General features: G+C 35.8%; 1 protein-coding gene across 6 annotated transcripts in view; it reads left to right on the top strand.

The window, feature by feature from the left end:
* Positions 1-16522, top strand: part of LOC145685697 (proton-coupled amino acid transporter-like protein pathetic) — a 166670-nt gene that overhangs the window by 109186 nt on the left and 40962 nt on the right. The window contains exons 1-2 of one of the 6 annotated variants that reach the window (XM_081758133.1): positions 5788-5969; positions 9032-9129. The exons of 1 other annotated variant lie outside the window; for it this stretch is intronic. In XM_081758133.1, coding sequence (XP_081614259.1) covers positions 9067-9129 — 63 coding nt within the window. In that variant the 5' untranslated portion in view covers positions 5788-5969; positions 9032-9066. Of the gene's footprint in view, positions 1-5787; positions 5970-9031; positions 9130-16522 lie in introns of those variants that run through there. 4 more of the 6 variants (XM_081758131.1, XM_081758127.1, XM_081758129.1 and 1 more) reach the window with 4 other exon arrangements.

Genomic DNA, 16522 nt, shown 5'->3' with positions numbered 1-16522 from the left:
ATTATTATTATTATTATTATTATTATTAGTTCTCCTCAATTTGAGTATATTTCCATGAATTTTTATTTTGCAGAATTATAATCTCTGTTTAGAAATTCAATGGAAAATCATTTTTCTTGAAAGCGATGTTATAAATCACAAAACTTTCCCTTTTCATCCCGCAGGAGGCTATTCAATTGTGAACACAATAACTTACAATTTCTGGGAAATCCTTGCCACAGTTCAACATATAATGTCACTTGTACAACAAATAAGAAGTTTCCCCATTCTTAATGGAAAATTTTGTGAATGGCGCGTAGTTTGCTGAAAAACTGGTATCTTTAAGGAAAATGCTCTAATGACTCACCCTGTAATGCATTGTAATTAGAGAGAAGGGGAAGGGGAAGTGGGACCAATCTCACATAATGACGTATCGTTCACTTCTGGAAGTGTTGGAAATCTGATCATCTGGAACGGAAGGAGAACGTGCGAACTTCCCAAATAAAAATATCACACTGTACATTGACATAGACTCAAGCACCCTACGATCAGAGTACGATATATATATATATATATATAACTTGGGTCTAATGTAGTAACAAAAGTTCCAAATGTAATATTATATTTTGTCTCCAAATATTAACAAGTAGTGGTATAGAACCCATTTCTGCGGCGAAGAGCTCCTTATGACTATATGGTTCCTTCGGGGCGAGGGAACCGGGTTCGATTCCCCGCAGGAGCTAGTTGGTTCGGATCTCACGTTATTTGTAGGTATACATCTCATATAGACTTTGTGCTGAAAGGAACGCCAAACACCAACCCAACCAACCGTTGGTAACCAAGTGGCCAATACATGTGCTTTCCGATCAAGTACAGTAGGTCCGTGTTCGATTCCCAGTAGAGAGTGTTTGCCTCAAATACGTCCTTCAGTAGTCATTTAGATCCTACATTTTTTTTAGTAGGTTCCGTCGTAAATAGCCTCATTGCTGAAGAGACACTTAAACCTCAATTAGTCAGTAGGTAGTGCGAAGTAACGAACATTTTAGGAAAGTTGCAAAAATGAAGTATGTTTTAATAAGGTAAGTGCAAGTGAAAGTGTACATTTGTCCTCCTAATGGGAAGGAGTATTTATAAGAAAGTCGATCAAGATTCGGAGCGCACAATTGACAAGAGGAAAATATGCCGTGAAAGTAATGCCTCGTCTTTCAAAACGTATCTATTTCTGTTGGAAGATATCTATCTCGTTTCGTATCTTGTGCAACCCTAATAAATATATACAAATTTAGGAGTACTCGTCCGATAGATCAACATAAACTCTGAAAAATCAAAACTAGAGAGTTAACGGCTTATCTATAATTAATGGAGTTTAATTAATTAAATTTTCCAAACATTGTTACGGTTATCAAGTCTAGGATGCTCAAATTTGCAGATCATGTTATGTAGCCAAGTGAAAGAAAGTAGGAACACTTTCAAAGTTTTAAGGTGGATCACCACCCGGAAGTCAGTGCATATTTTAACTCATTCCCTTAACTACTGCGCAAAATATTGTGCTATAAAATAGAGTTATGTTTCAGCTACAACACAAGACACTGCTTCATTTGATTATGTCTCTTGATATCGAAAAAGGTGACAAATAAAAGAAAATATTTGATTCGTTTTACAATAAGCACAGAAGATTGTACTTGCTGTAAGATTTTACTAGAAGTGTTTAGTTTTATAAAATGTTCATTTGTATGTGTAAAGTATTTTAAAGTAACGATCTTATTACGAAATAGATATATTCTTTGACCGAATTTACATTTAAGGAAATATATTTTGAGAAGAAACTTGCGAAGAACGCCATAATGCGTTATTGCCAAATTTGTACGTTTACTGTGATAGTCACAATAAGAAAATCTCTGGATTGTAGTGTTGCAGTTAGAGAAGCGGAACTTAGCTGTGAATTCCGGTAAGAGTCGAATTAATTTCTCCAGTAAGTATGCAAGCAGAACTCCATGGTTACTTCCTTTATTACCTGGCATCAGTAAACACTCGACACTATCTGGCAACTCCGCACTATTCAAGCAGCGTTTAGCATAGCACCGAGAACACCTAGTGATCCACCTTAACTGAAAACCCAGTCGGAAAACGACCATTACGAAGAGGTAGGAGTAGATAGGAAGACAATATTAAAATGGATCTCACAGAAATAGGAGTACAAAGTAGAAACTGGATCCAGTTGGCTAAGGATAGAAATCAATGGAGACTTTTGTGAATGCGGCATTGAACCTCCGGGTTCCATAGAGTTAGTTAGAATTAATTTAATGTAATGGCAAGTTCATAAGTTTACACTGACAGAATGTAATAAAGGATCGGTGGCAGTTGTAGAAAAGAGTTGTAAGGTGGAAACGGAACAGTTCAAAGGCAGACTCACAAATAGTAATTCATGTTGTATGCACAAATTATTGACCAAACAGGGAAGCTGTTGTTTGACTTTGCTCTTTCAATAATTCAGTGCAGCATCTGTAATATAAAACAATGTATAAGTTAGGTACAACTCCGACATTTGCCTGGTGTGAATGAGGAAAACTTAACCGCGGTGCGAGCAGTCCCGGACTTTGTAAAAACTTTCTACACTTTTTCGAACGAGTTCCCCCACCGGGAATCGAACCCAGGCCTTCTTGCACCGAAGGCCAGAGCGTTAGCGACTACACTACGCGGGGCCAGTAATGTCTCTCATACGTTTCCCTTTGAAAATCTTAAACATCCTGGGTTGCATAGACATAAGGGCAATCTCGAATCAAAGAAGATGCGAAAGTGATGTCTCGTTTCTCTCGTCACCAATATTTTGTATCATCTGTTCTCGCAGTCGACCATACACTGTTTTTTTTTTTTTTAATTAGTGATTTACGAAATTAGTGAATTATTCTCGTAGATTCTACTAGTCTTAAAAAAACATTACAGAAAAAACTTACTGATAAAAATTATCGTGTTTAGTGGAAAAGCGCAAGTTTTTTCTCTCATTTTAATTACATCTGTGTGACCTTCAGAATCTCCAACATGGTGTTTCCTTATATTGAACTTAGCATGTGATGGATAAGCAATCAGAAGTATACAATGATGTAATTTATTTTTTAGAAAGTCCATCCATAGAAAATTATGTAAAATTCCATTGGATATAGTTGAAGATTGAAAATAGGAAGATTTTGTATTAATATTTATGAATAAGAAACTTCTATGGATCGTGTATTCGCTGAGGTAGTGTTCAATTTGTAATAGAGCTAATTGGAATTTCTCTCCTAGGACTGTTTATCTAAATTTGATTTTTGGTTGGTTGGTGCTTAGCGTCTCTTTTCAACGCCGAGGTTGTGTAAGCCGTGGTCCTAAAGGGGTTCATTCTCATTTGGCCTATTCCGTTTTGCCTACGTACCTTCCAGCAATATATATCATTATCTCAATCTCATCATAGATGAAGGCCAAACGGGTATTCCCGTTTGACCTATTCCCGTTTTACCTACACTCACTCGATGAGGGATATTTAGTGTCTGAGGGATTTTTTTTTTTTTAACAAAGATTTATGAATAAGTTAATTATTCAACGTCAGCAAAAGCTCTGACGTGATTGACTGTGATTCTAGCCAAGTACGTGCCGTGCCACTAGTAGTTCCAGAGGTCACCATTTCAAAACTGATATACGTTCTATTTCTTTTTATGGGCTCACAGAACAATTTCAAAAGGCGATTGACAATAACTATTCAAGATCAGTTTCTCGAACTTTACAAGGCTGGTCGGTACTCCCATGGTTCTGAGAGATGAAGCATTATGCCCTCAAACTGCCGTGCGAAGAAAATTTCTTAATGCAATTTTTCAGCCTTAGTGGTGGGTGGAAGTAACTTAGTAGTTTTTCTGCCTGAATGCAAATAGAGTAAAATTGAGGCACGGAGAGAAGGCTCGGAATAGCATGAATGCCTGTATTAAATTCAATTTTGAATGTTTGTTTCGTGTCCACAGTGCTGGACGAGTATCGAACCAAAGGTAGCACAGGTGGAGTGAACGGGCTCAGTTCTTCCCGTTTGACAAATTTCTCTGAATGAAGAGATATATATAGGCTGTTTTGCTTTGATAAAATTTAACGCGGCTCTGGAGAAAGGGATTCCAACTACCTCCATAAAAATTGTTGCGGAAGTACCGCAGGATTCTGAAACTTGAATATTTGAATAGGGCACATACTAGTTCGTAAGGGAAGTCTTGACCCGACTACAGTAGGTCCCATAGTTTTGGAGCTGTGGAGTTCTAAAATTCATTTTTTGATGTTTTCGGGAGCCTAAAACTCCGAAAGGAAGCATTTGTGCACCCAGGATGGTCTATACTTTTTGGCTTATCTTGGTGTTCAGGAGTCACCTCCCAAACGTTGTCGGTGTTGTTTTGAAACACCCTATATATATATATATAAAGTGTAATATTTTCGTAGTCGGCTTTCATGGTCACATTTTGCTTCACTCGCGCGGCTGTTTCTCATGGTTCGATGGCTGGTTCGTGGTTCGGTCTCCGGTGAAGTAAGTTTGTGGTGGATAACATTGTGTCCGTGTTTTCTTGGGTCCTCCTGTTTCCTCCTACTTTCTCATTCCAATTCTTCCATCATCATTCACTTGCCTTAATCATCGTCTCCCATAGCCTAAAAGGCATAATCTTAGGACGTTATAGTGAAATATTTCATTTTTCTAAGTTTACTGTCCTTTCTCTCTCTTTGTTCAGGTAGTTCTCTCTCTTTATGATGCCCCGGAGGGTTACCCATGAGACGAGCCGGTACCGAATTTTCGCGACGAGACAGAGATTTTCCAGTAGAAACATACTTTCCGAGACAAGATATAACTTTCCCGACACCTTGTCGAGACGAGACAGCTTCAACTATTGTCGCGTAGGAAACCCTTATACTTGGTCAACTTCGGGAACACACCTGCAGGGTCCACCGGTTCCAACGTCCCCCTAAAACTGTGTAACTATTTTTCAGTAATGAACATAACGTTTAGTCTGTATCGAGAGCGCACTCACGGAAGACTCACCTGTGGAATATACTTCCGACTTTGGATTTCTGGGTACTCTCCTGATCAACATTAAAGTCCCCATCAGAAATCGATCCCGGTTTTACACAAACAAATGCATGGGGCTAACCTTTCGGCTGCTTCACACTCACCATTCATAATTCGAGCTAAGAAGAGATAAGTCAGAATGTGTTTATATAAAAAATTGGTATAATTGAAGATAGTTTCCGTATTTACTTGTTTCGAATGAAGGTCAAAGCATTATTCTTGAGATTTGATAATCATGTTCCGGTAGTGATTCTCATGATGGTCACCATGCAATTAATTTTAAAAATTTGCAAATTTAACAAAACATTGCCTTGCTAATGCCATTGACTGTCGACCATGCAGTGGACATTGATGTATTAAACTTATTATAAACGAAAACAACTGTGTGATCGACCTAATTCTTACGACCCTGTGAAGCAGAAGCCCCGGTTCAAAGGAGCAATGACAGAGCCATATTGTATAAGCTTTAAAAAAGAAAACGTTAGATTGGCATTCAACGGAAACTTCCATGACGCTTGAGATAAACCTCGAGCCATTATTACATATTTCTGCTATGCGTTAAACTTTCGTATTTTGCATTGTTTCCTTTCTTATCAATCCAATAGTCACATGACTTACCACTCCGAAAGGAATCAAAACACACCCCAGAGGGACATAGTGACCCCTCCCCACAAGGTAGTCACGTGATAACATACCCACATGGTTAGCCAGCCAATGTTTGTATACTTTTTGTTTTTGGAATGTGTGTGTGTGTCGTGTTTTGCTCATTGCTTGACATTACGACCTCTTGCCTTTGACCCTTGGCGATCTAGGCCAATCCCGTAGCTTGTAGAAGAGGCCCAGACGCGAACTGTCAGTTGCATTCACGTCTCAGCTTAGCTAAGTGTCGGACACACTAAGGAGCCGTCCTGGAGACATTACGGTAAGTCATGTGACAACTTAGTTGTCTTTTTGCTCACATTGTAATTATTATTACGAACATCGAAATTAACGAACGAAATTTATATAGTAATTCTGTCAGTATAATATACAAGAATTGTATAATCGGGAAGTATATACTTCAAGTTAAACTAGAAGTGATGAATGTCAGCGAAGCATAAGGCATCGGATTCTTTTTAAATGTAAACTGCATATGCAGTCGGTGTTTTTGAACATATTTTCTTTAATTTCAAACTTATAGGTGTTAAAAATATCTATTACGCTTAGAGCGTATTTAGTGGAGAGAATCAAGGGGACAGGCTGCTACGGAATATATAAATATTGCTTAGGATTTGATTTTTTTTTTTCTTAAGTGAAATATAACCTTGACTCTTTCGAAATTAGATTCTGGATCCGTCAGCCGTGCTCAAGCCATTATCTAATCCGTTTTGGTTTAGAACATTCTGGACGTGAATAAGATGCTTTCTGAATTATTGATTAATTATTTAAAAATACAGAGCGTGAATTTTCTTTCTTCTAATTTCAGTTATATATATATATATATATATATATATATATATATATATATATATATATATAAAACAATCGGTAATCTTACGTGTATTTGAACTTAGTATTATTGTTTCGTTTTCGCCCCTCTTATTTTATTAATAGAGCTAGATCATGCTACTTAAGAACAGCAATTCAGTGATGATTTGTGTGTGTGTGTGTAAATTTCACTCCAACTTGCCCAGAATAGTGATTCCCGATAATCAAATACGATATCAATGGCTGATCTAGGCCGAGGCCGGGGGGCCTAGTCCCCTCCCAGTTTTTTGACTGACAGACATAATTTAAGCTGTTATTTATATATTTTTGAAAGTTTAGTAAACTCGTGATATACCTATCATAGTTTGTTTTTTGGCTGGCCTCTCTCCAGTTTTATCATTTATATACGCCACTGAACGATGTTTTCGGATAATGATACATGTTGGGTTTGAAGCTTGCTTTAGTAAAAGATTACAGTGTATTCAATAATTTGGAATAATTTAATTGCTTGTGCATTGCCGTAACTTGAAACTTTTTCTTTGGGAGAAAAAAAATATCCCCCCCCCAGAATGTAAAACCTTGATAAACATTTTATTATTATACATCTAAGGGTTCCAGGTGGCATTTTACTGAAGAGTAGAGCCCAGATTACATTTATGCCTCATCTTAGGGTAATTTATTTTGTTTAGGTGATAGGGAAACAGCAGCACCTTTGATTATTTTCAGTTATTTTGGAAGATGTTATGGTGGGCCCATTACATGCTTTACTAGTTAAATTGAGGGGACAATATTTAACACGACTTAAAGCATTAATAAATTGAGAGAACAATATTGACACAACTTAAAGCATTAATAAATTGAAGGGACAATATTTGACACAACGTAAAGCATTAACAAATTGCTGGGACTATTTGACACAATTTAAAGCATTAATAAATTGAAGGGACAATATTTGACACAATTTAAAGCATTAATAAATTGAAGGGACTTAAAGCCCTAAGAAATATATATTATTTGGGGCGTCCATAATAGGAGACATTTTACTAAAATGAGCTTTTTTTTTTGTGAAACTATTCTGTTTTGAAGCTTCCTTTACACATTAATGTTCATTTTCTATCACATGGAGTAAGAAAGTTTATCCTGAAGCGAGTTCTCCCTCGAACGACGGGAAGCTTTGATAGGACGCAGTTTTCCCCTACCTCCCCCACAAGTTACGGCACTGTACATGTGTCAGAGTTATTTTATATAGATTATTTTCTTCTTAATTTATTTTATTTAGTCACAGAGGTAATCAATAAGTTAAGTATCAGTTGTTGGAATTGAATCGAAAGCTCGTGTAAGATAAATGAGTTTTCCTCTGTTAATTAAATATGAAAAGTGCGCCATTAAAAATACCGAGTCAGAAATAAAAAGAAATACTTTGTAAAGCGCATCGTTTTCTCTCAATTATTGTTGTTACATCTCTGTTCGTACTAGTTTGTAATTGAAAGGTAGCTTAAACCAGTGATCGCCAAACCGTCGATCGCGAGCTACTAGTAGCTCTCGGAGTCATTTTCGCTTGATGGCTAACTTTGATTCCTCCACTGAACTGACGCTAACGACAGGGGGCGCTGACGACAACAACTGCTTGTTTCTCCTCCACAACGGTCATTGTCAGCCTCATCTCATAGTTGATTATATAAGCGTAGGGTTCTGTACGTTATGTTTTTCGTGTGTATATTAGACATTTGCTAAACGTTATATTTTTCGTATGTATATTAGACATTTGCTAAACGTTGTTTTTCGTGTGTATATTAGACATTTGCTAAACGTTATATTTTTCGTGTGTATATTAGACATTTACTAAACGTTATGTTTTTCGTGTGTATATTAGACATTTGCTAAACGTTGTTTTTCGTGTGTATATTAGACATTTGCTAAACGTTATGTTTTTCGTGTGTATATTAGACATTTGCTAAACGGTATGTTTTTCGTGTATATATTAGACATTTGTTAAACGTTATGTTTTTCGTGTGTATATTAGACATTTGCTAAACGTTGTGTTTTTCATGTGTATATTAGACATTTGCTAACTTGGATAGTTTGATTTCATATTTACTAGTAATGTAAGTTTGTAGGCAATAAACAAACGTAAGACTTAAAAAAAAAAAAAAAAAAACATGTAGTTCTTTTAGTTGGTAACTCACAGTAGGATTTAAAAGCGGTACGGTAGCTTAGAAACTTCATAAGTTTGGCGACCACATTTAAGTTTCAAACGTTATGCTATTGTTCAAAGCTTACATTTTGTTTGTTAAAACTTGGACTTTCGTTACAGACTTTTAAATCTATATACACTGCAGGCGCTTTATTGCTTTTTTCTTCTTTTCTGTATGGTTGCTTTGCTAATGAGAAAGTTAACCGTGGCTTTAGCTTACCTAGCAAATGTAAATATGTATATAATATAATTTATATTTATTAAAATCCTTATTGCTTTCTTTTGTGTTATTATTTATAATTATTTTTCTTTTGTACATATAGTGAAGTAACATTTTGTGCTTGCAAACGCAGTTACAATGGCTTCTTCCAGAGGTTATGGAACTATGAACAAAAAAATTGCTTTATCAAATGGAGTAGTAGTAAGTATTGACTTCTAAAAATTCGGGATTTTTTTTTTTTTTTTTTTGGTATATGTTTGTTGGTTTCTCCGTGACGTTGCTGTATTATTATTAAACTGCGAATAGTAATGGTGGTTTTGGGTTAGGTTTATGAAGACATATAGTAACCTAAATGTGTCCGTCTACAAATTGTTTGTTAGAGATTTAGGCATAGTTGTTTTTGTCTTATACGACTGTCTGGCATGTTTTCGGGAATAATTGTGTGCTTAAATGCTACCAACACATGCAGTTATATTGAAGCACCAACATAGTGTGCATTTGATGTACTAATGTGATTTTTTTTTTTTTTTAAATTTACGAGTATTTGCAGTATTCTACTAGTTGAAAATGACGCTTTTACTGAATAAATACAAGTCAAACTTGTGTATGCAATGAACTGATAGGTCTTTGGTTCGATTCCTGGTTGTGAAACGATTTTCTCGTTTATCACACTGTCCAGCTGCATTCTTATGAGGCTTTAGTTTAAAATATATGTATATGAAGAACATATCAAAGTATACAGGGTGTTTCAAAAAATCGTTACAATATTTTGGGAATAGGTTCCTTACATCAAAATAAGAAAAAAGTTGATATGGAGCTGTGGTCAGAAGTGCATAGTTTCAGAGTTATAGGGTGCCACAATGGTGAAAAATGAACTTTAAAGGTCCATAGTTCCATTACTATAGGACCGATCGTAGTCGGATCAAGACATCACTGAGAAGCTAGTATGTGAACTATTCAAATATCCGTCTTTAATCAACTCCGGTACTTGCACAATAATTTTTAGACAGGCTATTTGGAAGTACTTGATCACTCTCCACCTACCTATCTAAAAATTGGTGTGCAAGTACTGGAGTATTCTTAAACCTGGATATTTGGATAGTTCACATACCAATTCCTAAGTGATGCCTTGATCCGACTACAATAGGTCCCATAGTACCGTAGCGGAACTATGAATTTCTAAAGTTCACTTGTTTCATGTTTTCGGCACCGTATAACTGGGAAACTATCCACTTTTCAGCACAGGTCCATGTGAACTTTTATTTATTTATTTATTTATTTTGATGTGAAGAATCTGATTCCAAAATATTGTGACACATTTTCGTAATACTCTCTATTCGGGTTCACAGTCGCGGAAGAATACATCACGTCCTAAATTTATGTAGCTCGTGTAAATTACTGAACTAATTCGGACTAGTTCCCTCTTAACTTTCTCCGAGCTCCTTGGTGGCTAAGCGGTTAGCGTACACGCCTTTGGCGCGGAAGACCCGGGTTCGATTCCCGGCGGGAGCTTATGTGGTTCGGATTCCACGTTAATCAGTAGGTCCACGTCTCATATATCATCGCCGCTGAACGGGATGTTTAAACTCAAAATCACCTCACCTCTTAACTTTCTCTTTAAAAGTTTGGCGAGGTTATGACATGATAACGTTCGATACGAATTCATCCTTTTAGTTTGGATCTGCACATACTTGCAACAGACTTCACTGCAGTTATATATAGAACTGTTTTAACTTTACATTGAAATATATTATATAATGTAACATTATTAATATTTTCATTAGAGATTGCTTTAATCAAATATATTTATGAATGCCTAATCTTAGTGTCATACAAAAAATTAAAAAAAAAAAAAAAGACTGTAAAGCACATTTTTACGTGTGGAAAGTAAGATATTTGGGCATGTTTCATTGTTTCTGGAATAATTATTTATTTATTTATTACCAAATTCCTTATGCTGGAACGACTATTAGAATACATAATACCTTGGAAGAAACAACTAGATAAGAATAGTATCAGAAAATTTTCCGAGATCGCGATATATATATATAGAAAAGCAGGGATTTTTCTGTACTAACAAATTAAATACGTGTAAAATCATTTGGTTCGCACTTACAGTTAAATGTATCTGTCGTAGTAAACTAACAAGGGATAGCTTCTGAATGTGTATTTATTAATTTGATTATATGTTTTACTAACGTAATATTATGTAAATGCGTTTTTCTTCATGTCGAATCAACTAAACACGAATTTGGAAATATTTCAATTCCACATAATTATGTTAACATTTTGTTTGCATAGTACGAAAGGGAGTTAAGTAAAATTTGCCAAAATATGTTGTCTCACTCGGTATGAACTCGGGGCCTGGATATTTTAATTTTGAAGCGGTTGTCTCGTAGAACGCGGAATACCTGGCAGATGTAAAAAGGCAGGGAGAAACACCTTTTTTTAAACTCTTAACATCTTTGGATCATTCACTGGTAGAGCCTTTATTGGTTCCAAGAGTCTCTGATTCAATCCTAGATCCATAAATAAATGTGTCTGTGTAGTATTGTACGCAAGGAGAGTTCAAGGATTAACCCCCTTGAGTAAGGTATAATGAAAAACATTTACCATATTAAGATATACGAGGTGTGTTCGACTTTTATTTTTTCCCGCGTAAAACAATGAAGTTTGCAACACTTTCTTCAGAGTAGATGTAGAGGAAACACTCATGCGCAGTCGTAATTTTTTTTTCCCGCCCGCAGAAAGTGTTAGTCGGTGGCAATCGGCCAATGAGTAAAGACGTGTAGTGAACGGTCGTCTGATTTCAATTTTTGTAAAATGACTGAAAAAATTGAGCAGTGATATTACATGAAATTTTGTCAAAAGCTTGGCGATAACAAAGCGGAAATCATTCAATCGGATCGGTACATTCAATTTTGTACGAGAATTTTGGCATGAGGAGAGTGTACGCAAAATTTGATTCAGGTTTTCATTGCCAAACACAACATTGTCAGGCTCCCTACTCACCCGATATGGCTCCGTGTGACTTTTGGTTATTTCCCAACCTGAAAATGCCACTAAAAGGGACCCAAATTGAGTCAAGAGAAGACATCATGCAGAATTCGACTGCACTGTTGCTCACTATTCCAGCAACTGCGTTCCAGAAGTGTTTTCAACAATGGCTGGACCGCTGGCAGATGTGTGTCCATTACCAAGGAGACTACATTGAAGGGAATTAGTGTTTCGGATTTCCAAATCAATAAATGTATTTTTGCCAATCAAACGTTCGATATCCTTTGAACACACCTCGTATATTTTACAAAATCACGCTTATCCTCAAAGGAAGAGATTGAGTACCTGAAATCCCCTTGATGTAATTCTGCGTAAGCCACTGTAACTATGTTTTCTCTGAATTCTCTCAATTTATCATTCCACCCATTTTCCACTTATTATCTCCCTTAGCTTAAAGTGTGAGCTTCTCCGTGGCTAAGTTGTTAGGATTTTTTTTTTTTTTTAACTCATGTCAAGTTGGAAAAATGAAAATGAAATCTTTGAGTTTTACGTCCCACGGTTATGCCGGTTAGGCTAAAGGAGACGGTGATTATGAGAAATGAATGAAATGGTGGAATGAAGAAAGTGGGAGGAAACGGGAGAACTCCGAGAAAACCTACGCACACGGTGTTTCTCCACCACAAAGTTCACTTGGCGGGGGCTCATGTCAAGTTGGAGATCAATGTCACATGAAACCTCATTGCTGTAAAGATACTCACAAGTAAAAAAAAAAAAAAAAAAAAAAGTCTAAAGCAAAGGGTATAATTGTGGAAATTTCATTTCAATAATATGCTGTGGGATCTTCATATCTTCATGGCTAAAATGCTCACTTTCAGTGCATGTGGTCATAGGTTTAAATCCTACCGGAAGTACTTTTACGTCTCGGGTTCAATAATAATAAAGGATATTAATTCGGATTCTCCTATAAAAATATATTTCATCACGTTCTTTACGTCAGTTTTGCTTAAGAATACACAAATCATGTACATATTAATCCACTTTGAAACATTGTGCAAGCAGTTGGTATTGAATTGTGTTGTTATCACTGTTAACTATTTATTCTTTTTTTTAATCCTTTGTCTTGTGAATTCAAACAAGCATGTAGAGATACATCCGTATCCGCTATGGTATAAGGCATATTTTAAACAAACTGAAACTTTGTGAGACACGAGACGTAAGGGCCTTCTCTAAATAAGTGTTGCAGGAATTGCTTGCAGTTCAATAACCGAGAAATTTAACTGTCTTTGCTGATATCGAGGTAAAAATTTGACGTCTGTTATGCATGTACTAAAAACATGGTTCGTAAACTTCCTGATTGCATATTGTATAGTCGTTTGTGTTCGTCTTTGTGGCTTCTAAATAGTTGACATCTAGTGTTGTTGTGAGTGTAAAGCGACGCAATTAGATTCTATTATGATTCCGTTCATTGCTCTGCATGTTTTCAGTTATTTTTTTCTTTACTTCTTTTAATATTATTTTATTTTCAGTTTCCCGTACATTTTGTTCTATCAATTAAACATCAGTATTTTACAATTATGTTTTTTTTTTAAAAAAAAAATAATATTCGCCTTCTCTCTATTCTGTCTGTTCTTAAGTTCTTAATTAAAATTAATAAAGAAACGAAGTATTTCTTATATAATATTGTTCTTCTTCTTCTTCTTCTTCTTCTTATTATTATTATTATTATTATTATTATTATTATTATTATTATTATTATTATTATTATTATTATAGCTGTGTTCGTATTGTGATGCTGTGCTATTCAGTAGCAACTTATAAGCTAGCTGTCCCCCGCGCTGGTATAGTGGCTAGCGCGTGTGTCTTTGATTCACGTTGTCTTGGGTGCGATCCCGGTGGAAAAACAAAAAAATATAATTTAACAATCATTCGCTGTCTTTGATTTTATCCGTCTCCTTTAGCCTAAAGGGCATAATCGTGGGACGTTAAACTAAAGAAAATCATACCATTTTATAAATTAGATAAAAAGTGTTGTGAATTGCTTAGTAGACGCGTGTTTGACTTATTCCTTTTTTATGCAAACCATTCTGTATTTACTTCCGAAAAGCACAACAATCTTCTTTAATTTATACATATAAGAAACGAGAAATATTTAAATTTAAGTTGCATAGGAACATTAGTTCCGTAGGATTTCGCGACATACAGAGTAGCGCTCTTTCCTCTGATACGGGAGGACAGTTTTTTCTTTCTTTCTTTAGTGTCCCCAATTATGCACCGAAGCTAGGGAAGATAATTATGATGAGATGGATGATAATGATGGAATGTCGATAGTCAGAGGAAACATAATACCTAAAAAACACACGCTTACGATATTTGTTCACCAAAAAACTCATTTGACGGGAGCTGGGATCGAAACAAGAACCCCACGCGCCAGAAGTGAGCGCTGTACTACAGAGCCGCCGCTGCCCCAAGGCTTGCTTTTGGTTCATGTATATGTACACATGCTTCAGAACCCGGATCCCCGATATCATGCATCTTGTATGCTGAAGAGGGATGTGGTGATGAACTTACTTCCCTTATAATTTATTGGAATCACTGAAGGTTATACAACCCCGTCATCCTAAGAGATATGCAGGTTGCCTAGAGATCAGGATATACTCATCATTTACTTAACGTACTCAATAAACTATGTTTAAAATATGTAACAAAAAAATACCTTTTCTTTCCTCTTTCCATATTTATTCGTAGCTTATGTTCGTTAGAAATGTGAATATAACAGCCAATTACTACATTACAGGGAAAACTTTTGTCATAATTTTAAAAAGACATATCACTTACAAAGTAGACTTTAGCAAAATATTTTACTAGTGAAAGAAAAGAAGAGAACATGAAATCTGTTTTCTAGAAAATTCTGTTTTAAAAACTAATTAAAACTTATCACACTGTATAAGATTGCTGTTACTTGTTTGTTTCGACCCAGTAACTAATCACTCATATATGACGTTTGATCTTTTTTTGTTCTGCTCTATAGATAAATTTTATTGACCTTGTTGGACTTAATTCCGTAATAGAACGTTGCCGATGGTGTAAGCCGCCTACCATTTCCTTTATTTTATCATACATTTAATCGTATAAAAAATGTTGGAAGGTCAAGATCAATCTAATAATTTAATTACAATTTTATCCAGAATTTTATATATGATGGAAGAATCTCGAATTTATACCTGGGCTGATTCCAATTAAAAAAATTTCCTGTTTCTTTATTTAAAGATAGAGAAAATATAAGGATGGTACCTAAAATATATACCCCGAAATCTGTTGATTACAATTAATAATGACGTCACCTTTGAGTGTAGTGCATGTGTTTGATTTGAGTTTAGCGTTCCTTTTCAGCACTGAGGCTCTGTGAGATGTGGACTTACAGTTGAATTAATGTGGTATCCGAACACTGTAGTGCGTTCAAATTTCAAGAATTTCCCACCGGGAATCGAATTCAAGACCAGTGGTGTAGGGCTGCGCGTGTTTAGTTAACACGTGTACCGAAGTGGGCTCAAAAGTCTGATGTCGGACTTCAGCCAAGCAATCAGTGTTTATGCCTTCTTTTCCGTAGCTCCAGATTCGATTCGTAATGGCGTCACATATGGTTAGAATCCTAATTTGGTCCACGTTTTTCGAAGCCTTGGTAGTGTGAATCGCAAAATTTAAACTTAAAAATAAAAAAAGTTTTAATAGAATATGTAGTATAACTATACAGTTGCTGTAACAACGTACTGGAAACTTTTAAAATGGAATGAGTGGTTCATCGTGGCTAAGCGGTTAACATACGCGCCTTTGGCGTGGGAGACTTGGGTTCGATTCTCGGCGGGAGTTCATGTTGGGATTCCACGTTAATCAGTAGATCCACATCTCATATAGCCTTGCTGCTATAAGGAACATTAAACTTAAAATCAACTCAACTTGAAAGTGGAATGACACATAAAAAAAGTAAACGATTTTCGACACCATCCGTTTGTTCAAGATACCCTGAGAATAATTTCTGCAGGAGGCTTAATCGAAGTTCCACCACTGATAGACAGGACTAATTTCCTGAATCGTGTGTATGCATTGTTTACAATAATGATAATGTGTATTATAAGAAAATTAACGATCTTGCTCGTGTTTACATGAGGAATGAATTACTTCTACATATCACAGTGGGCGTAGATGGCTTTTCATCTTGCCTTGAACATTAAGTAGTTTGTTGTGCCCCCTATAATTTTAGTATTTTAAAAAATTGACGCATAGAGTTCAAACCAGTAAAGTATTCAATACATTATGTTTTTTGTAGTTATTTGTAGTATTGGAAACCAAGTTAAAAGAAATTTTCCATTGCATTCTCTCCCTTTTCTTCTCAATAACAGTTTAATCTAGCTACGGACCACCTGTTTACTCACAAAACCATAAATTTAGTACCGAAAAGATCTCCCATATACCAGAAATTCGCTTCCAATTTGAAGAAAATTTAGTTATTGAGGCACCTCATTATGCTCTCTTGTCTTGGAGGCTAAATATAGCCATTTTACAATCGGAACGTCCTCAATGGGGCCCGCGCTCAGTAATT

The sequence above is a fragment of the Thermobia domestica genome, chromosome 5 (assembly GCF_964235325.1).
Source record: "Thermobia domestica chromosome 5, izTheDome1.hap1.1, whole genome shotgun sequence".
NCBI lineage: Eukaryota > Metazoa > Arthropoda > Insecta > Zygentoma > Lepismatidae > Thermobia > Thermobia domestica.
Note: the sequence above shows the minus strand (reverse complement) of the source record. Positions and strands in the feature narration are given on the sequence as shown.